Raw genomic sequence first — 20,823 nt, 5'->3', positions numbered from 1 at the left:
GAGACTTGGGCTTAAATACCCAGGGATTTATTGTTGTCTCTTCGAAGGTCTCACAGTGCTGTTAACCTGAAATTGCTTTAAGTTAATTTACCAACTTGGGGTTTTCTGGACCACACAGATTGTGTAAATTAGAACCTCACATATGCATTAGGGAATCTGTGGTTATAAATTCTTAGAGGATTTTCTTACTTCTACCTAGAGCCCTAACCCCAAAAGATACATCTTCTTATCAACTCCTTTTCTGGTGAGTTAACCTTTTTTACTAAGTTTGTACTTTTTCTGACGACGTAACACTTCAGGATATGGAGGTTGGTGTCATTTCTAAGTCTTCACCATTCATGGACCCACAGTCTTATTTCTTTTAGAAAATGAACTTGTAGGTTAGGGAGACTGGCAAGGCCTCAAGAGCAAGCACAGAATTACTACTTTTGTTTCTATATCCTTTCATTTTCTGCCTCCGAGATTTTCATCATCATTGTTTATTAATACTGTTAAGGTCAGCCCTGTATTCAAAAGGGTATTTATGATATTTAATGTGGGATTTCTACGTGGTCTGTGGTGGGAAGATTTTTTTTTAGGTTAGCTAGAACACCAGTACTGCTTGAAACACAAATGTACATCTTCCACTTCAATTCTTTACATGATGGGCACCCTTTCATCCCCTAGGTCTCATCCAAATGCCCACATCCTATCTTAAGTAAACACAGTCCCCAACCAGTTGTTCTCCATCACATTATTCTTTTTATTTCCCTCTCCTAACACACTGTAATTATCTTTTCCCAAAGGGTCTTTCCATGCATATTGTCTTCTCTCCCACTGGGTGTGTAGGAGCTATGACAGCAGGTACTAAATCTCTATTTTCTATTGTGTGTTTAGCCCCAAGGATAGTGTGTATCACAGAATGGACATGCAAATATTCATTGGATGAATAATTGTTTTCTTGTAGCAAATAGAAATAAAAAAACCCACAAAATATACTTCTAAAAAACCAGATTATGCCAACAAGGGTGACATGTGAATGCTCAGAATTCTCAGCTTGGTGTTTATACCTTGTGATCTCAAATTATCAAAAGGTTATATAATTGCTCTTCAATAATCTCAGAGAGGGCAGCTGAGTTAAGAACACATTACTGCCCACCAATAGGGTACGATTTTCCCAGAAATCAAGAATTGGGCTATCCTAAATCATTTACCTTCTTTATAATTGAGGGATTATTCAGGTATCTGGACAAATGTGGCAGGTTCTTATTTCCATTTGGGCATGGCTTCCATAATGAATTCTGAAATTGTTACTCTTTTTCAAATAAAAAAATAAGAAAGTGATTTTTATTCAGTATGTTGGGCTTTTATGAAGTTTTAGCAGAATTATGAAAATGTCCTTCAAAGAATAGCCTAAAAATATCTTCAGGACATGACACCTCCCTATGGCCAAACAGAATCAAGAGTGTCTGTGTCACCTCCTTCCCTCTGTGTGTAAGTAGGCAGGAACTATTTCACAGAGAACTGAGTTCTGTATTTTGACATATCAAATCCCCTAATTACAACACTGAGCTTAGAAAATGTGATCTAAATATAACTAATTTCCCCCTTGTAAATCTGTTTTAACAAAATTTTCACACTGTTCATAACAGGTTTCTCTTGGGAAAAAAACATCTCTTGAAATAAAGGCAATCATATACCCTAACCCCAAACAACAAAAACAATGATAAAGTAAACATTTATTGAGTACTTCTAATGGGCTAGGCACTGAGTTAAGAGCTTTATCCCTATAGGTGAGTAAACTGACATAGAGAGATTAGGGAACTTGCTCAAGGTTAGTTAGTGGAGTTCTGTAACAATTCTTTATATTGCTCCACAAAGAAAAATATATTCAATGTCCTTATGTTTTGGAAGCAGATTCAGCTCTTGAATTTCTAAGACTGATGATTCTATATTCTTTTTTCTTTGGTTGTTGGAAAACCAAATCAGAAGTCCATATCATGAGTTGAGAGAATGTGTGCTTGGGTCCTTATATAGAATATAAATCTAAATTAGTGGGAAACTTTATTCATGCATATTTCCCCAATAATTTGGAAGTGTCCAGGTTGTATCTATTTTAAGCATAATATTAGTGACATTTCACTCAAAATTTTATAATGGATATTATTTTATTTCAGTGGCAATCAGTATTTGATTTGAGCCTGCAGCCATGAATCTTATCTTCATAAATGCTCCCTAACTAGGTAACTTTCTTGGGCTAAAATTCTCGGCTGGTTTATGAAGATGTTGAAGAAGATTCTAAGTCAGACACCTGGAATCTAAAATAAGACATTTTCATTTTCATATATCTCATGTTAAGGTAATTCTAAAGAATATCACTTTGGTATTTTGTTTCTTCAACTCTTTGATCACTTTTAAAAACTTGTTTCTCCATACTTCCTGGAGGTGGTGAACACTAAAGTGAGGTATTGGTATTCCTATAAGACATTGATAAGTATTGTCTAGAGCTGGAGAATTATGATACGTATGAATTTGTTTTGGTCAGCTTGGCCTGTATTCCATTTTGTTTAATTTGATGTTCTTTTGCTTGTAAGTTTTCATGTTCCCCCCGCCTTGAATTCTTCCAAGATTTAATTCAATTGGAAAGTTCTCAGCATTAAGTGGCTAAGAAGGAAATACTCAGGTGCACCTGGACCACCACCACCCACACCTTGTAATGATGCCCTGTAGTGATAGGGAGCACCTTTCTGCTTCCCTCATAGGGGTGGGGAAGTATTAGGGATTTTCTAGAGCAGCTGAAATTTGATGAAGACTGTGTTCAACTTGCCTACTGCACCTAAATAACAGGCTCTTTGTACAATAGAAATATGTCCCTGAAAAGACTACATAGGCTATTTCTCCAACTTATGTTTTCCAAGGCTAGTAGCTTAATATCTGTTTTTTTTTTTTTTTCTGTCTTACTTAGCTAGAGACAATAAGTCATGAAGATGAAAAGTACAGCATAGGGATTATAGTCAATAATACTATAATACTATAATAATATATGGTGACAGATGGTGACTACATTTGTGAGCACTGAGTAATGTATAGTAGAACTGTTGAATCACTGTGCTGTGCACTTGAAACTAATATAGTATGTCAATTAACTTTAATAATAAATTTTGACACAATGGTCTCATATTCAAGAATATTATGAATTTTCTATGAAAAGAGGAGATGTAAAAGGACTGATTCTTCCTTAAGAACCTGGAAAGAAATAATTCCTTTATCTCAAATTCAAAATGCATTGTCACTTACACTACAATTTTCTGGAAAGGAACTATTGAAATAGCAAAATTCTAATTTTACTTTGTAACACTGCCATGATTATACCATGCATCTAAAGGTCCAGCATTTGTGGGACAAGGTGTCCTTGCAAAGATCTTTAGAACAAAACAAAACAGAAAAACTTGAAAGGAGAGATGATAGAGAAATGATACCAAAATATTTAATGTCAGATTCCAATATTAAAATTTATTTAAATTTAACTATTTTTCAAATAAGTTGGCATAATTTTCCTTTTTGCTTGAAAATTTTCATGACTGAATTTTAAGAGGTAACATAGTATGGGATATTAATTTTCTTGGGGAAAATGAAACTCTATTTCCTCCATTACATAGATGAACTCCATTTGTTTTAGAAATTTAAAAAAATTACTCCCAACTTTCTATTATAAGTGTATATTAACCCAGGGAGGTCATTTATTGTCTCAGGATTTCAGTTCTCACCTCAATAAAGCCCCTAGGATTTAGAATAAATACTAATTAAGATGCAAACTCCAGTACTATGCACCCTATCTAGTCTAAGGGGTCATTCACTCACCTAGGGTTTTGGCAGGCACTCACGGCAGTGTCTCCACCCCTCAACACATCTGGGACATTTTCATCTTTCAAATGCTCCTCTGCTTCCTGTAGGGGGCTGCTTTTGGAGGGGGAGTGTTCAGATTCTCCAACACGCTCTTCTCTCTGATCTGTTTCGATCTGAATTAAAGGCACTTCCCTTGAGCAAAGTGACCGCCTGGCGTGGTTGACAGGCACAGCCCCATGGCATGAAGAAGTTTCCTTTTTAAAAGGATCTAAACTGTTGTGGTTTGTAAGAGGAGCAGCTTTGCTCTGAGACAACACTAGGGGATGTTTGCTTTCGGTAATGAAGTCTTTCCTTGGGTTACCAATGGACTCCTGAACAAGAAGAGTTGGCCCACTTTGCACTCTGCTCGAAGCTGATCTGTTTGCACATTTCTCCACTTGCATGCGAGAGCCACCAGAAACAGGCTCAGCCTCAGCTGCCTCAGCATCATCCACTATAATTTTGTTCTTCTGCATGAGGGCCTTGATTGAGTTTGCCCACGTCTCATGAATTAACATGTTGGTGATCTGGTCCGTTCCACCTCTCCGATACAAGCAAGAGTCAGATTTGCAGAGACCCGAGGAGGAAGTGCTACTGACTGGATGTACACTTAGGAAATCTTGCTGGCTGTTTTGAGCGAAGCTATCTAAAGAGTTGGCTTTAGTGGGTGCATTCACTGTCAGCCTGGCACCCAGAGATCTGCCATCTGGCATGGACGACTGCCTGTAACACAATGGGGATCGCAGAGAAGGTGACAGTAAGCCAACTGTCCAATCCTGGCTGCTTCGTCTGGAGGAGGTGCTGTCTCTGCTTTCTCTTTCAATGTCCCTCAGCATGTACCTATAAAACTCCTCGGTTATGCTCTCAGTGCTGGACTGCTTAGAGGGACAGCTTGGCCTCACAATGAGGTGGTCATTTTTGCAGCATGCCTGTTGCATGGCTGAGTTCAGGATGCTGCTGGCATTCTTGCCCGCATAGTAATCCAGCAGTAACTCAAACCCTCTTCCTTCATTTTCCATCTGGTTCACCATGAACCTGGAAAACTCCTCAGTGATGCTTTCACAGCTGGACTGCTTGGAGACAGAGCTGTCCCTGCTAACTGGCTGACTTAAGGTACTCATTAAACCTAGGCTATTAACATAAGCCTGGGCATTAGAGTCCTCTTCTGGGATGCTTTCACAGCTGGAAGCCTTCAGTCGGTTCCACCTGTCTCCACTGAGTAAGCGGTTCCGGGGATGGCTCTGGGCTTGCCAGACGCCGTCCACCATTGAGAACTCTGTTAGGTTCATGATCTTGGCTGCCACTTCATTTGCAAAAATATTGACAGAATCTGGGACATCCTCAAGATTCATCGACTCATCCACAACCCTGTTCATCAGCTTCTCTTTAAGCTCTGGGTGCTCATCTGTTTTCCTCTTGATCTCACTGAGCCTTGGTGGCTTGTGCTTCCTCACTGTGGCCCCACTGGTCTGGTTTTCCTTCTTCCTCTTCAAGGACCGGCAGGATACGTTCGGGGTAACCAGAAACTCATTCCCTCTCTTCCATGCACAAAACCAGGGTTGTTTTCCATTTGAGTTGTCAAGGCAAATTGCTGCGATTTCAGTTGCCATGGAGACAATCATCTCTGCTAATTCTTCCGCAAAGTCTGTAATGCAGTATATATCTGCATGTTTTTCCTGTAGCACAGATTGAGCAGGAAGCAGCAAGTCATTCCCTAACAAAGACAGGTTCACTTGAACTTCATTGTTTAGAGGAGGGGCACGATTATACTTCTCCTGGGTGTTTGCACTGGTGCCGTCCTCTGTGTCCTGGGAACCTCTGCTGCCCTTGCCCACTGTCAGTGTCCATTCTCCCTCTGAAGGGGCTCTGTACTCATCCTCATTGTGCCTGAGCATCTGATGAGAGTTGTTTGGATCTTCTCCTGCAGTTCCTTTTTGATATATTTCTCTGGGGGTTGTTTTAGGAGTTGAAGAATCAGGCACTCTGGGACTACAGGGCAATTCAGATTGCAGCATGGGCTTCTTGAAGAGTCCTGGCTTCGCTGGGCCCTTGCTATCTTGCTTCAGATAAACATCATCTGCAAGACTAGTGCTACACGGATTGCTAAGTGGATAGCTGCTGGAATATTCAATGGCTTTGGTCCATGTTAGACCAGAAGCCTGGTCAGGTGGCCGGCAGCTGAATTCCGTTTCCGTCCAGCTGGTGGTCTCATTAGCAAGGGTGGTGGGGCCTTCCCCAACCTGTACCAAATGACTCATCTTCTTGAACGTGAAGCATATCACACTGAAGAGCAGTTGATTTGCACTTTCCATCAAGGTGTCAAGAGTTTCAGGTGAATGCCTGCTATCATTGGGATCAATTATTTTGTTTTTCTGGTGAGCTTCATCAATGCATTGCTTCAGGATAACATTGGACAGGGTCTGTGCCAGGTCATTCCTGAGGACATTTTCTGAGCACAAGATCTGAGGCTTTGAAGCAGTTTCTATGATTCTCTTGCTCATTGATTCCATGAGGTCTCCAATGCTGCTGCAGGGATTGGGCCTTGTTAAAACCAGAGCAGCTTCCTTGAGCAATGCCCAAGCAATGGCCTCATTTCCCAGCTCTATGTTCCCCACTGTCGCCAGACTGCAAGGCGAGGGGGCCGCTGCACAGGCCTCAGTTGCACACGAGAGGCCTCTGGGAGCCTTCGCTTCTCCTGTTTCACCCAGGCCACACACAGCAATGGCACTTGCCACCTGAGTCATGCCACACAGAGCAGAGGGAAAGGAGTATTCACTGATGGATGGCTCCTTGAGTACTTGGGATATTTGAGTCTGCAGCGGTTCATTGCCTCCCACTGGATGGGGTGAAACCAAAGATTCTTGCTCCATTTTGAGGCTTTCTGTGGCCTGAGGACTGGAAATGGTTCCAATCACAGTGGCCGCACAAGCCAATGCGACTTCTAGAGCACTCTGAGGCTGTCTGCTGGACTTCTCTCCAGAGAGGACACCTGAGGTTTCAACGGAGACCTCCACCTCAGACCATGAGGCGATGCCCGCCTCAGGTGCGGCATCACTGCCATCTGGACTCTGAACAATGACGATTTTGGGGAGCTCATCCCATGACCAAGGGCCCACCATACCTTTGGTGGAAGAGCCACTGGGTAGCAGAGCATTTCCGACAGAAACACTGACTGCCGATTCCTGGGGCGGTGTAGGCTGAGAATGGGACAACCGAATAAATGCGTCTTGCAGCACGGATTCTGCTAAATTTGTGGCATACTCGCCAGTTGTGGCTTCTCCATCTTGTTTGGGAGGAAGGGAGTTTATACCATCTTCACAGTCCCCTGGGTCTAAGCTGTTGTCATGCTCAGCGAGGGCACCATAGACGGGAGGCCCACCATTCTTAACCATCCTGGAGAAGTAAGTGTCCCCTGGAATATAGGGTGCCTGGGATTTTTCCATGTGACCTTTAACATTTCCTGAATAGTAATAATTTGTGGTTGGCCTCTCCTTCTGCACAGCTTCATCTTTCCATTCTGATGGCTCGGCCGATGCACCGAGGCTCTGCAAAGTGGTGTCTGCTGCTACTTTTTCCAGAGATCCTTCTGCTTTCATCGTCGGATGATATTTGCCAATACGTTTGTCTTCCAAAGCATAAAGCAACTTTTCCTTGTTGCAATTCCATTCCTCCTGAGTGGCTTCCTTTGGTTTTTTACTTTCCAAAACATTAGCCGAGATATTTATATTTTCTTCACCTAGTGAAGACAAAATGAGGGCTCACTATTACTTTTTGGATAGCGGGATCTCATGAGTCTAAAATAACAATTATTTTTAAAAAAGGCCTTATAGCACCAGGGTTCTCCCCCCCAGAAAAAACAGCATTTAGAATGTTCCTTCAAGACAAGTGAATCTGAAGAGGTTTTTGAGTTTCGTTATGGAGCCCCACTCAACAAAATGGCTTTCAATGTGGGATATTAATGTCAGCACTAGAGTGGGAGAAGATAGCACTGGGGAGCTGAGTGCTGATCACCTTTCTTTCTTTCTTTTTTTCTTTAAAGATTTTTATTTATTTATTTGAGAGAGATAGCACGAGGTGGGTGGGGAAGGGGCAGAGGCAGAGGGAGAAGCAGACTCCCTGCTGAACAGGAAGCCCGATGAGGGGGCTTGATTCCAGGACTCTGAGATCATGACTTGAGCTGAAGGCGAACGCTTAGCCAACTGAGCCACCCAGGCACCCTTGATCATCTTTTTCCATGGCTCCATGGGAAAAGTAACCCAGACAGTTGCATCTTAGAGCTTCCCAGTGCAAACGGAAGGAGGAAGAAGAATGTTTACAGCAACCTCCATAGTAAGCCTTCTTGCAAAACTTTGCTCTGAAGTTTGGGTAGGACTTGTCCCAGGGACTGACAACAGCATCTGCAATATCCTTTCCTCTGTGGCTAAGAGTGGGGAAGAGGAACACATCGTTCACTGAGCTCTTTGAATCAGTCAATCAAAACTGAATAAATGCTAAGTGCTAAGTATTCTCTTGTGTTATTTCCTTCTGTCCTTACCATAATAAAAGGTAAATATCATAAATACAAAAACCTGAATATAGTAAATGTAACAGTGCTAGAGGCATTATTATACTCCCAAATACTGGATAAAGAAACTGGGGCTCAGAAGGACTAGGTAACCAATCCAGGCTTCACAGTCTCAAAGAGGCAGTGCTAGAATTAGGCCAGTTTAAGTTGGCTTCAACTAATACGTGGCTTTGTGGAAGTCTCAGGGAAGATAACTTTCCTCCCTGTGATAGTCTTAGCCTCTTGGCAGGCAGGAGGATGTCCTTCAGCATCCCTATGCATCGTTAGGAAAATGGAGCCATCCAACCATCAAGTCTAAGTGCATGAGTCAGCATCCTCACTCATGGTCTGTTATCCTCCTGCCCTCCCTAAACTTGGCATGTGAAGATTGTGATGTGTCAGCCAAACTGACATGGCCTGAAACTTTCCTGAAATTTCACTCATTTTTAGAGGGTGACTAATTTCAGGATGCGCATTTGTTTCATGGGGTAGTTCTCACCGCTCCTATAGTCTTCCACCTCACTTTCCTCCTCCAAGTGCTCAGAGGCGGTGAGAAAGTCCTCCTCGATTGAAGACAGAGAGCAGTTGGTGTCATCCTCCACTTTTAAGATGTTTGTTTCCAGGTGGAGCTGCCGCTCCTGCACCAGTTCGAGACCAATCAAAAATTTGTTGATTTCAAAGATGATGCAGTTGGTACTGTTTGCCCTGTTCCCTCTCGCACACTGGACCAAGCAGATATCTGGCAGCCAAGGGCACTGAAAGTAGAGAGGAAAAAAGGCATTTATTGAAAGAGAGAATAAAAAATCATTGCTTCTGACCTTTCTTCTTCCACCAGTCTCTCTCGTTACAAGGAGCGGGGGATGTTTAAAATATTTGGAATATCTTCTGGGATTTGATTGATGCATGGTTTGAAAAAGACTCAAGTGCTATTCGGGCACACAGGGTACCTAGGAGAAAGTCTGACTTCGGGGAAACTAGACCAGTTGCATCACATATTTTTGTTGTCTCCTGTCAAAGCAAAAGTGGCACCGGGCAGAGTTAAATAGGTTAAGGAAGACTTTCTTCAAAGCTCTTAAAGTAGGAAAGAGGGGCCAGAACTGACCTGGACCACAAATCCACTGAAACAAGCACAAGGGCTTTTAAGAGCTGGTATCAGAGGGCTGCAGGCCTTCTGCACTTGCTGATTGGCTTTATCCAGAGGAAAAGCTAATGTTCTTGTATCTGCATGGCAGGAGGTGGTTTTGCAAATTGGAGTCAGGCTCCTAATGAATCTAGGCTCCCATCCTTCCACAGAGAAAGGGAAACTATCTTCTTTGATGATCTTACTTCAGAGATGGTTCTCAGGTCTCTGAAAAAGACACTCCTGGGCTTTAAACCTGGCATAAGCCTTTTCAAATGATTTACATCTCAAAGGGGCAGAGACTCCTAACGATGTTTTCTAAAGGAAATGTTCTAAGAAAAGGGTGTCAGCGCCTGGAGTCAGGAAGAAGCCTGTCTGAAGTCTAGTCAAGCTGAGGGCAATGTTGAGGCGTCTTGGGCACCCTTCTTGATTAACCCGAGTCCCAGCTTTTCAGACCAAGATCCTTTTCTGCCTTGGTGATGTTCAGTAAAGCCTCTGCCAGTATTTCAGTATTTCTATTAACTACAGTTAGAATTTATGTGTATTGCTCATCTGAAGAAGCAGACACAATGAGGTACAAAGAAGTCCCCCGGAAGAGCACCGATTATTTCTAAAAGTCCAGCATAAACAATGAATCATGGAACACTACATCAAAAACTAATGATGTAATGTATGGTGATTAACATAACAATAGAAATAAAGAAAAATAAAAAATAAAAGGCCAGCATATGAGGAAAGCAGTGATAAGGAGGCCCAAATCATTGGATGGTGTCCCTGTGAGACCTATTAATTCTGTTCTCGTCTAGGGTGACAGACCATATCCTTATTCTCCACTACGAACTTTCCGCTCTCCATATTGTTGTTCACTAGAATAGTGATAAAAGTTTCAATTGCTCCTGCACAGATGACTAGTAAATTACAAACATATCTTGTGCATTGGGATTTTTATTTTCATAAAAGGGACAATACACTGATTCATAGTAATTTTTAACAGAAAATTCTTTGAATGGAAACAGGAATTAGTGGGGAGGAGAAAGCTAAATAAATTTATATCAAAGTGGAATTTGAAATGTTTGGGGGAAATAGTCTACGTATACATGTTTATCTTACAAAGAGGATTATTTAAATCAAATGCTTATCTGCATTTAGAGTTCATTGGGTCTAATCCTAGTTAACTTGCCATTTTGGAATCCTTGAGTCTGAATACATGTGTGTGTAAGGGGTAAGTATGTGTACATGCAGAGAAATACAGACACATAGACATCCATATTGTATTTCTGAAAGTAGTATATCTTTTTTCTTACATAAATGTCATTTATTAATCTATTTGGTTGAATATTATGATTAGAATAATTCCAGGACACTTGATTACAAAATGAAAAATCCAGTCATTCTCCAAGGGGCCCAAGGGGGCTCAGAAACAGAATTGATCTATGTGCTTATGTAATTAGGTCTGTTTTTCAAGGAAAGGGGTTCATAACCTCATTTTTCAAAGTGTGGGTTGTAGACTAGCAGCCTGGCAGATTGTTAGAAATCTATAATCTCAGGACCCACCCCAGATCCAGTAAATCAGAAACTGTATTTTCAAGAAAAATCTCTTGGTGATTCCTACATGCATTAACATTTGAGAAGCACTGGTCTATAGCTTTTATGAAATTCACAAGGGGTCTGAGATCCCCCACGATGATGAGGAACTAATGCTGTAGAGTAACAGTAGCTGGCTTGATTACTTTTATTTCCAATGAATTCAGACATAATGCACTAACTTGAAATTTACAAGATACTTTCTGGGTGTCTATTATATGCAAGGTATGCTGGGAGGTAGAAACATGAATTAGATGGGGGATGGGGGGTGGGGGGGGGCACAATATCCTGCCAGTGGATCAGGCATGAATAAAAATAATTATAAAGTTGAATTAAACGAAGTTACCATATTTATAGGTAAAAAGGGTTGTGTATTGGCCATTTTCTATCATTCAGATTGAGTATTTATAACATAAGGTTTTATATATCGTGGCAGGAATCAAAAGAGATATTACTAAATCAACATGAGCAGTTAAGTAATACCTCAAAATAAACTTAGAGAAAGGATTGCATGAAATGTGCAATGTTCCACGGCTACTGCATTTGTAGAAAGAAAATATATTTTCTTAACTATCTTCTTGAAAGTAAATAAACATCCTAGGAGTCTTAGGTAAGTGAAGGCCAAATGATACAACCTGTAAAATAATGGCAGGTATTGTTATATAATTTTTATTGTAGTCTATTAGGTGCTTCGACTATCCTATTACCTTTAAGGCACACATGGTTTCTATGAGATTGGTGGTGCCATTACTCTTTTACAGAAGAGAGATCAGACACAGAAAGGCTAACTGATCCTTTCAAGGTTACACAAATATAAAATGGAAGAGCCAGCACCACAATCCAAGCCCAACAGGGCTCCAATTCCTATGTACTTTCCAATTTGCCCCATGGCTTTCTGGTCTAATCAGCAAAACTCCAATACCCACTGAGGATGTGCAATTTGGAAAGAAGAGTGGTTTGCACCTGGACATCCTTGAACTCATGCATGCCCAGTAAAATTACGTGTTCATCTCATAGAAAGGACAGACACAGTAGTAGATCTTATTATTGTACCTAATATGCATCTCTGAAATTTTTTTATTTGGGATTATTTATTTGGGAGAAAAGGGGGAGGGGACAGGGAGAGAGAAAGAATCTTAAGCAGGCTCTAAGCCCAGCACAGAGCCCCATGTGACGCTCGATCTCAGGACCCTGAGATCATGACCTGAGCCAAAATCAAGAGTCGGATACTTAACAGACAGAGCCACCCAGATGCCCCTTATTCTGCTTTAAATAACATTTTCTTTCTACTTCACCTTTTTGGACATGGAAGCAAAACACTTTTCATTTGAATAGTCCTTCTCAAGGTGGCTTCTTCTTATTTTATTAAATCACTATGTCTAGTCTCTGAGAATAGAGGAAAGTTATTTTTTTAAATCTCCATTTTATAGACTAGGAAATTATAGTTGAGAGAGGCGAGGTAACTTGTTATCTGGACTACCGAAAATCTTTGGCGTTGCAATTTCCTGGGTCAAAGGTGCCAAGTGGCTTGTTGATTCCCTTCTTCACAGGGTCACTGGGAACAATAGTTATGCCCTGGGGACTGCTTTAGACTTCTTCCCCTTAACCCAGCTCAAGTTGCCTATGCCAGTATCTACATGATTATTTGTGGATTAACAGGTAACTAACTCCATGAGTCAAGGCGGCCAAACTGAGACTATCCTTAAACAATTAGGTTATGGCTATGGTTGGCTAACATGGGATTCCATATTGATATGCTGCCCGACATCGCTGATCTATTAAAACACATGGACTGTGGTACCTAGAAAATGAGGTAGACCTTTGGGAGACTGCAGAAGGGTGAAGTGCTATGTAGGAAATGAGGGGGACTCTTGGGATAGAGAAGAATGAAATGTTTAAGAGTGCTACAGCTTACAGGCAATTCTTGACAGCTCTTAGGAAAAGTATGCAGAATGTTAAATATTTTTTTTTTTTTTTTTTTTAAGATTTTATTTATTTGACAGAGAGAGACACAGCGAGAGAGGGAACACAAGCAGGGGGAGTGGGAGAGGGAGAAGCAGGTTTCCCGCTGAGCGGGGAGCCCAATGCGGGGCTCGATCCCAGGACGCTGGGATCATGACCTGAGCCGAAGGCAGACGCTTAACGACTGAGCCACCCAGGTGCCCCGTTAAATATGTTTTTGATGGATGATATTTGATGAGTCCTGGGCATTTGGACTTTCCCTGACCCCAATTAACATCTGTGCTGCTTTTCTGATACCACATCATTCAATCTTCTTCTGGTTTTCATACCCTGTGGGGCACCATTTTCTGGTCTACTCACGGTCCAAGTGATTTACATGGAGTTAACTGACCTCAAACTCTGAGTTGATCATGTGACCCAGCCTGGCCAATCGGAACACTGCAATCCTCAGGCCATAGTGATTGGTTCAGAAATGGGCACATGACACATGAGAGCCAATAGAACACAATTAGACTTTTGCTGTGAGTCACCTGGAGGAGACAGTCACTCTTGCTCAACTTGAACCCAAAGGGATAGTGCCTCCTCCTGGGAAGAGACTTGTCTGATAGCGGGTACAGAGAGAGAAAGTCTGAAAGAGGCCACAAGGGGAAATCCATGTCCTGAATACACTGTTCAAATAGCTGTAATAATCTACCCACTATACTTTTTCGTTACATTCCTTTTATACATTATCCAATTTTCTGTTATGTTTAATTACATATCCTAATAGGCCTGGTGCAAAAATACTCTTTTAAAACTCAGATGTGAAAATTACTTTTTGTCATCATAGTTTTGCCCAATATAAAGAGAAGTCACTTAGAACCATTTCTGTTTTCTTTTTTCAGGTGATTAATTTTACCACTAAGAAAATGTGTTATTAAATTGACCAGGAGAAATTTTGTTCTAGTCTTTTTTTTTTTAAAGATTTATTTATTTATTTTAGAGAGGGAGAGAGCATGAGCAGGAGGGGGAGAGGGAGAGGGAAAGAGAATCCCAAGCAGACACTGCGCTGAGCACAGAGAGACATGGGGCTTGATCTTAGGACACTGAGATTACCACACTGAGATCATCGCCTGAGCTGAAACCAAGAGTCGGAAGCCTAACCAATTGCACCACCCAGGTGCCCCTTTTCTAGTCTTGATTACCAAATTGTAATAGGCTGTGTGCAGATTTTTACAAAACATCTGGAGTAGATGCAAATGGGTGGATTTCTGAGTTTTTTGATATTTTGAAGGACTGAAGAATAAAAGAATATTTTCAAATTTTCCAGCAAAACTGAAACCCAAGAAAGAACGACTGGAGGAAAACAACTGTTCATCATTTTGATTTGTAGCTGTGTTATGTGTCACTATCAGCATACCTTATTTGGGAAGATCCACGATCTTTGATACAGTGTGCCTTTAGAAATCTTATATTTGTTTCTGTAAATCGCATAAACGATTTAGAATTGTAAAAATTTAAAGAATGTTATAATGATTTATCTAATAACAAAGAACATCAGTACACTGAAAAAGAATAATAGTGTCTGAATTCTTGCTTTATTTTTAATAATGCTCATTTCTTCTAGGAATTTTACTCTTTAAGGAAAATTCACTCTTTAAGGACTCACTCACTCACTTCACTCTTTCTAGGAAACTCACTTTCCATCCATAGGGTTGCTATCCTATATTTATTAGCCTGGCTCATTTAGTATATCCTAAGAAATAAATATAAGAAGAAAGAAGAAATGTTAGGATTCTGGGACCATATGGTATGAATTAGAATTTTGGTATTGTTTGTGAAACAGAAGACGAGTCTGTTTTTGATTACCTAATAGATTTGAAGAAAACCAAGCTAAGCAGTCAATGCCCAGTGTGTCTGCTCTAGTTAGCATCATGAACTTGAGAAGATAATAAATGTTAGGCATTGAGGTAAGGGAAGCTCTGTCAAACTCTGAGTGGCATATTTAGAAGAAATACAAAAGAAGACTCTTCTTGATTACAAAGAGATTTTGGGGTCCTATGCTATGGGAGCTTACGTGTAGCATCTGTTTGAAGTTCATACTGACTTGTGCCAAGAACTGACTATAGATAACTTATCACTAATGAATATTTTACCAAGAGCTTACATCGCTTACCTGTGAAAGTTCAAAATCTGCCTGGAGATTTCCAGATGTTAACCCACTTAGAAGGACGATTTCATTTTCTTTTGGCTGTTGGACATTCATGGAGCTGATGAGTTTTGGAAGATCTGGTGAAACATTGACCAATTTCTGTAGAGGAAGAAATTAAGTAGTTTAGATAATTTCTTTTCACCTCCAAAACTCTACCCCAAAACTATTTATTTGCAAAAATAATACATAACGTATGCAAGCAATAGATTACTTAATCTACTAAGATGATTACTAGAAGAGATTGTGTGAAATTGAAACATAAAGGTTTAGATTGGAATAGAAAATTACTTAAACATAAAGCTTTAAAAACTCTTTAGTTCTAAATTTTCCAAAGTAGATATTTAATAAATACTGTCACATCACAAGTATACGTAGTAAGGATTTTTTTCTCTTTTAACTCTTGTAATAAGAGATTTGTTGACTAATATTATTGGCAAAGGTCAATAATAATCATATCAATAATAAAATAATTTCCAATATTGATTTTGCTCTACATACTAGGTGCTATGCTAAAGACTGTACATACATTACACCTTAGTACATTTAATCCCCACAACACCCCCACATGGATTAGGTACCATTATTATTTTCTTTTTACACATAAGTAGCCTGAGGCCCAGAGATTAGTTTATACAAGGTCATATAACTAAATCAGTGCCAAGTTTCTACTCTTAGCCATAGCAGAAGACTGTCTCAAATCACTCATATAAATCTTCAAACACACAGTCCCTAAGATGCCAACTTGCTTTGGTCTCTCCTGCTCTCTTTGACAGACTCTGTCTGCACCATAAGTCCATTAAATGAAATCATATGTAAAAATATTTTTTCCCAAAAATCCCTCCAGGACTACACAGATGAATGATATTTGAAGCTCTGTGGAAATCTATAATGGATAATCTGTATGGGCAATTGGGTTTGAGAAACTTCAAACGCATTTGCAGCATTGTCAAGAAAAAACATTATAGGAATAATTGAGTGATCACAGCCCCACTGTTCTCACTGTCAACCTGCAAATAGTGTCTATTACACCACTATATTATACCAAATAGTGAGGTCAAGCCACCTTCAGCTTTGGGTATGAAAGGATAATCATATCACACCAATTAATTCTTCCTATCAGACCCCCTATTGACCCTAGTCCAAAGGATTGAGGGGCCCTTCAATTTCTTGCATGTTGTCAAGGATTTACATCAGGATCCTGCAACCTTGGATAAGTTTGGAATACGTACTTGCTGCAGAATGCAAAGAGTCTGAGCCCCAGTTGAGTGTAGGACTGGGAAACCAAAGTTAGGGACAAAATGTTTGATAAAAGCAGCAGGAAAGAGCAGACCTGAGAGCCACAGAGAAGGGCTGGCTGGTGTCAAGCAGATTTGGAAAAGCCTTGGAAACATCATCTCAGGCAGGGTGTTTGAGAGCAGAGGAGGTGGGGGCAGAGAAAGCCACTATCAGGCCCTGCGGGCAGGGGAAAACACCTGTTTGGAGAGCAGCTCTATTATATTGGGAAAGCAAGGTTCCCAAGTATAAGGAAGGCAATCTGCATGGGAGGTGGCAGGGAAAGGGTCAGGGAATGGGTTGTGATGAAGCCATTCAACTAAAGAGTTTCCAACTGAATGAGCGCTATTTATAGATAAAGTCATGTCTGCTCTCTGGTCGGTGCAGCCAGCCTTTGTCATGAGCTCCCAGAGAGCTCATGTTCCCAGTGTTACCTGCTGCAGGTGCTCCGTGCTGCACGCATCCTTATTCACATCCAGGTTCACGAAGCAAACCTGGGGAAAAAACCCAAAACAGCCAAGTAAGTGAAAAACGTGGCAGTTCTTTTCGAAGAAAGCATGGAATCCATTTGGGGAAAATGATTTGAGAATCCTGCACATTTTGTACACTTGGTCTGACACAGAAACAGCCACTGTAACTTTGGGCTTCTGTGCAAACCTCTAACACCCTAGTCACAATTCCCTTGATCCCACTGCACGCCCTCTTCTATTCATGTCCCAACAAATGAAACAGTCTCTATGTATTCAAGTCAATGTAAGTCACAACAAAATCTTCAGACTTATAAAGGGTTATCGAATCTCGTGAAATAGGAGAAAAGACTTTTAATACTCTAAACCTCTATTGTTTTTTTTTTTTAAGATTTTATTTATTTATTTGACAGAGAGAGAAAGAGCCCAAGCCCAAGCAGGGAGAGGGAGGAGCAGACTCCCCGCAGAGCAGGGAGCCCTATGAGGGCTCGATCCCAGGATCCTGGGATCATGACCTGAGCCAAAGGCAGACACTTAACCGACTGAGCCACCCAGGTGCCCCTAAACCTCTGTTTTTAATTGCAATGAAAATTCCTCTCCATTTCTCTTTTTTTCTCATTCCCCCACTTTCTCCTCTTGTTTTCAATCCAATGCATGATAAGCGGATTTCTCTTTGTTTCATGGTTTTTGTTCATTTATTTAATCCTGTTGTTTAGTTTGCCCCTTTTTAGCCATCTTAAATAAATGTCTGAATAAGCTAAAGTATGAAACCAATAGCGACAATCTTAAAAAATAATTCAGAAAAACAACAAGAGAATTGTCGTAGCTTAAATCTCAAATACAGCGCATAGAAAAAAGTCTACTATAGGCATTTGCTTGGAGATGGGGAGAAAAACTTAAAACATAAAGAAGTGAGATATATTCTTTTCTTTCCCCTTAAATAAATAAATTTGATTTAATTGAAATCTTATTTATTTAATTATTGAGTATGGTTGGCACAAAATGTTACATCAGTTTCAGGTGTACATAGCGATTCAAGTTTTTTACTCTTAACAAGTTAATTTGCCCATATAAAACTGATAACATTAAGTATCTGGATATTTATTTAGTCAGATGTTTGGACTTATGTAGATGCTTGGAAGCATATGGGGCCTTTCATTTCAGTTGTTTGGGGTTATGGTTTCTCAGAGGCCATCTTTTCTCTTTTTGCAGTTAAAAAAACATAATTGAAAGATTTGCGGTGAGTCTTTAAGAACTACAATAGTTATACATTGCTATAGTGTAAAGCTCACTACTGTTTTATTCCTCCAATGGAAGGTTTTCTTGATTTCTGAACTCACAATATTTTTGCAGCATATCTCTAAGATACAGTATCTGCTTGTTAAAAATAACCTGATGGGCATTTGGGGGAAAAAGGGGAACGAACTGCCATCCACACTCTCACTCAGAGGCTCTCCTCCATTGGGTTAATAGGATGTCTAAATAGGAACAAGGCATGAGTTCCTTCAGGGGCAGCATGAAGAGAGGCATGAATAGCAGATAGTGCTTGGAAGGAGTTCATGGTTTATAGCAGTTTGTGAATATTCATACAATAATTGGAACTTTGCCCTTGGAAAACTGGTTCAGTATCTGTTCGTACTCAGTGGCTTTGAATAACATGCAACTGGGACTGCATTTACTGAACTGATTAAACAGTTTTCCAGTCACCTTAAAGAAAGGTGTGTTACCTTGTCCTGGCACCACAAGGCTCTTATCTTCTATCACAGTGGGAGAAGATAATGCAGAGACCAAGGGAAGTAACTACTTCTCCACCCTCTGATATTGTCTTTTGTTCTCTGAAGATGAATTTTCTCTCTATTCATTCTGGGCTGCGATGTGAAACCCTGCCTACATTTGGAAGAAACCCTCCATACTTGCTAGCTGGGCCAAGACCAGAACAAAGCCAGACATAAACCAATCATTTGCTTATACTTGACACATATATCTTTCCATATCTTGGTGGCAGAGGATGATCCAGGTTTTCAGGACCTGATGTACATACAATTTTGGAAGAAATTCTTTAAGAAAAGGAAAAACAATAGGAAAGAATGTCCAATGGAAAAAAAAGACAGTCTCTTCAACAAATGGTGTTGGGAAAATTGGACAGCCACATGCAGAAGAATGAAACTGGATCATTTCCTTACACCACACACAAAAATAGACTCAAAATGGTTGAAAGACCTAAATGTGAGACAGGAGTCCATCAAAATCCTAAAGGAGAACACAGGCAACAACCTCTTCAACTTCAGCCGCAGCAACTTCTTCCTAGAAACATCGCCAAAGGCAAGGGAAGCAAGGGCAAAAATGAACTATTGGGACTTCATCAAGATAAAAGGCTTTTGCACAGCAAAAGGAACAGTCAACAAAACCAAAAGACAACCGACAGAATGGGAGAAGATATTTGCAAACGACATATCAGATAAAGGGCTAGTATCCAAAATCTATAAAGAACTTATCAAACTCAATACCCAAAGAACAAATGATCCAATCAAGAAATGGGCAGAAGACATGAACAGACATTTTTCCAGAGAAGACATCCAAATGGCCAACAGACACATGAAAAAGTGCTCAACATCACTCGGCATCAGGGAAATCCAAATCAAAACCTCAATGAAATGCCACCTCACACCAGTCAGAATGGCTAAAATTAACAAGTCAGGAAATGACAGATGTTGGCAGGGATGTGGAGAAAGGGGAACCCTCCTACAATGTTGGTGGGAATGCAAGCTGGTGCAGCCACTCTGGAAAACAGTATGGAGGTTCCTCAAAAAGTTGAAAATAGAGCTTCCATACGACCCAGCAATTGCACTACTGGGTATTTACCCCAAAGATACAAATGTGGTGATCCAAAGGGGTACGTGCACCCTGATGTTTATAGCAGCAATGTCCACAATAGTCAAGCTATGGAAAGAGACAAGATGTCCATCGACAGATGAATGGATAAAGAAGATGTGGTATATATATGCAATGGAATATTATGCAGCCATCAGAAACCCCCCTGAAATCTTGCCATTTGCAGCGATGTGGATAGAACTAGAGGGTATTATGCTGAGCGAAATAAGTCAATCAGAGAAAGACACGTATCATATGTTCTCACTGATATGAGGAATTCTTAATCTCAGGAAACAAACTGAGGGTTGCTGGAGTGGTGGGGGGGGGGGGGGGGGGGGGGTGGCTGGGTGATAGACATTGGGGAGGGTATGTGCTATGGTGAGTGCTGTGAATTGTGTAAGACTCTTGAACCACAGACCTGTACCTCTGAAACAATATAGTAGGAAGGGAAAAATGAAGGGGGGGAAATCGGAGGGGGAGATGAACCATGAGAGACTATGGACTCTGAGAAACAAACTGGGGGTTCTAGAGGGGAGGGGGGTGGGGGGATGGGTTAGCCCGGTGATGGGTATTAAAGAGGGCACATACTGAATGGAGCACTGGGTGTTATACGCAAACAATGAACATTGTGGAACACTACATCAAAAACTAATGATGTAATGTATGGTGATTAACATAACATAATAAAAATTTTTTAAAAATATTAAGAAAAAAAAAAAAGAAAAGGAACAACAAGGGGCGCCTGGATGGCTCAGTCAGTTAAGCTTCCAACTCTTGATTTTGACTCAGGTCTTGATCTCATGGATTGTGAGATCGAGCCCCACGTCGGGCTCCATGCTCAGCAGGAGTCTTCTTGAAGATTTTCTCCCTCTGTCCCTCCCCCCACTCTCTTGAGCATGCTCTCTCTCTTTCTCTCTCTTCCAGCTAAATAAATAAATCTTTTTTTAAA

The 20,823-nt window shown here is 40.7% G+C and overlaps 1 protein-coding gene across 7 annotated transcripts in view; it reads right to left on the bottom strand.

The window, feature by feature from the left end:
* SPHKAP (SPHK1 interactor, AKAP domain containing) overlaps nucleotides 1-20,823 on the bottom strand; it is a 160,196-nt gene that overhangs the window by 30,518 nt on the left and 108,855 nt on the right. For all 7 annotated transcript variants that reach the window (XM_032400601.1, XM_032400624.1, XM_032400609.1 and 4 more), the window contains 4 exons: nucleotides 16,971-17,030; nucleotides 15,229-15,363; nucleotides 8,907-9,162; nucleotides 3,841-7,600 (listed from right to left, as the gene is read on the bottom strand). In XM_032400601.1, coding sequence (XP_032256492.1) covers nucleotides 3,841-7,600; nucleotides 8,907-9,162; nucleotides 15,229-15,363; nucleotides 16,971-17,030 — 4,211 coding nt within the window. The remainder of the gene's footprint in view (nucleotides 1-3,840; nucleotides 7,601-8,906; nucleotides 9,163-15,228; nucleotides 15,364-16,970; nucleotides 17,031-20,823) is intronic.

The sequence above is a fragment of the Phoca vitulina genome, unplaced genomic scaffold (genome assembly GCF_004348235.1).
Source record: "Phoca vitulina isolate PV1807 unplaced genomic scaffold, GSC_HSeal_1.0 scaffold1, whole genome shotgun sequence".
NCBI lineage: Eukaryota > Metazoa > Chordata > Mammalia > Carnivora > Phocidae > Phoca > Phoca vitulina.
Note: the sequence above shows the minus strand (reverse complement) of the source record. Positions and strands in the feature narration are given on the sequence as shown.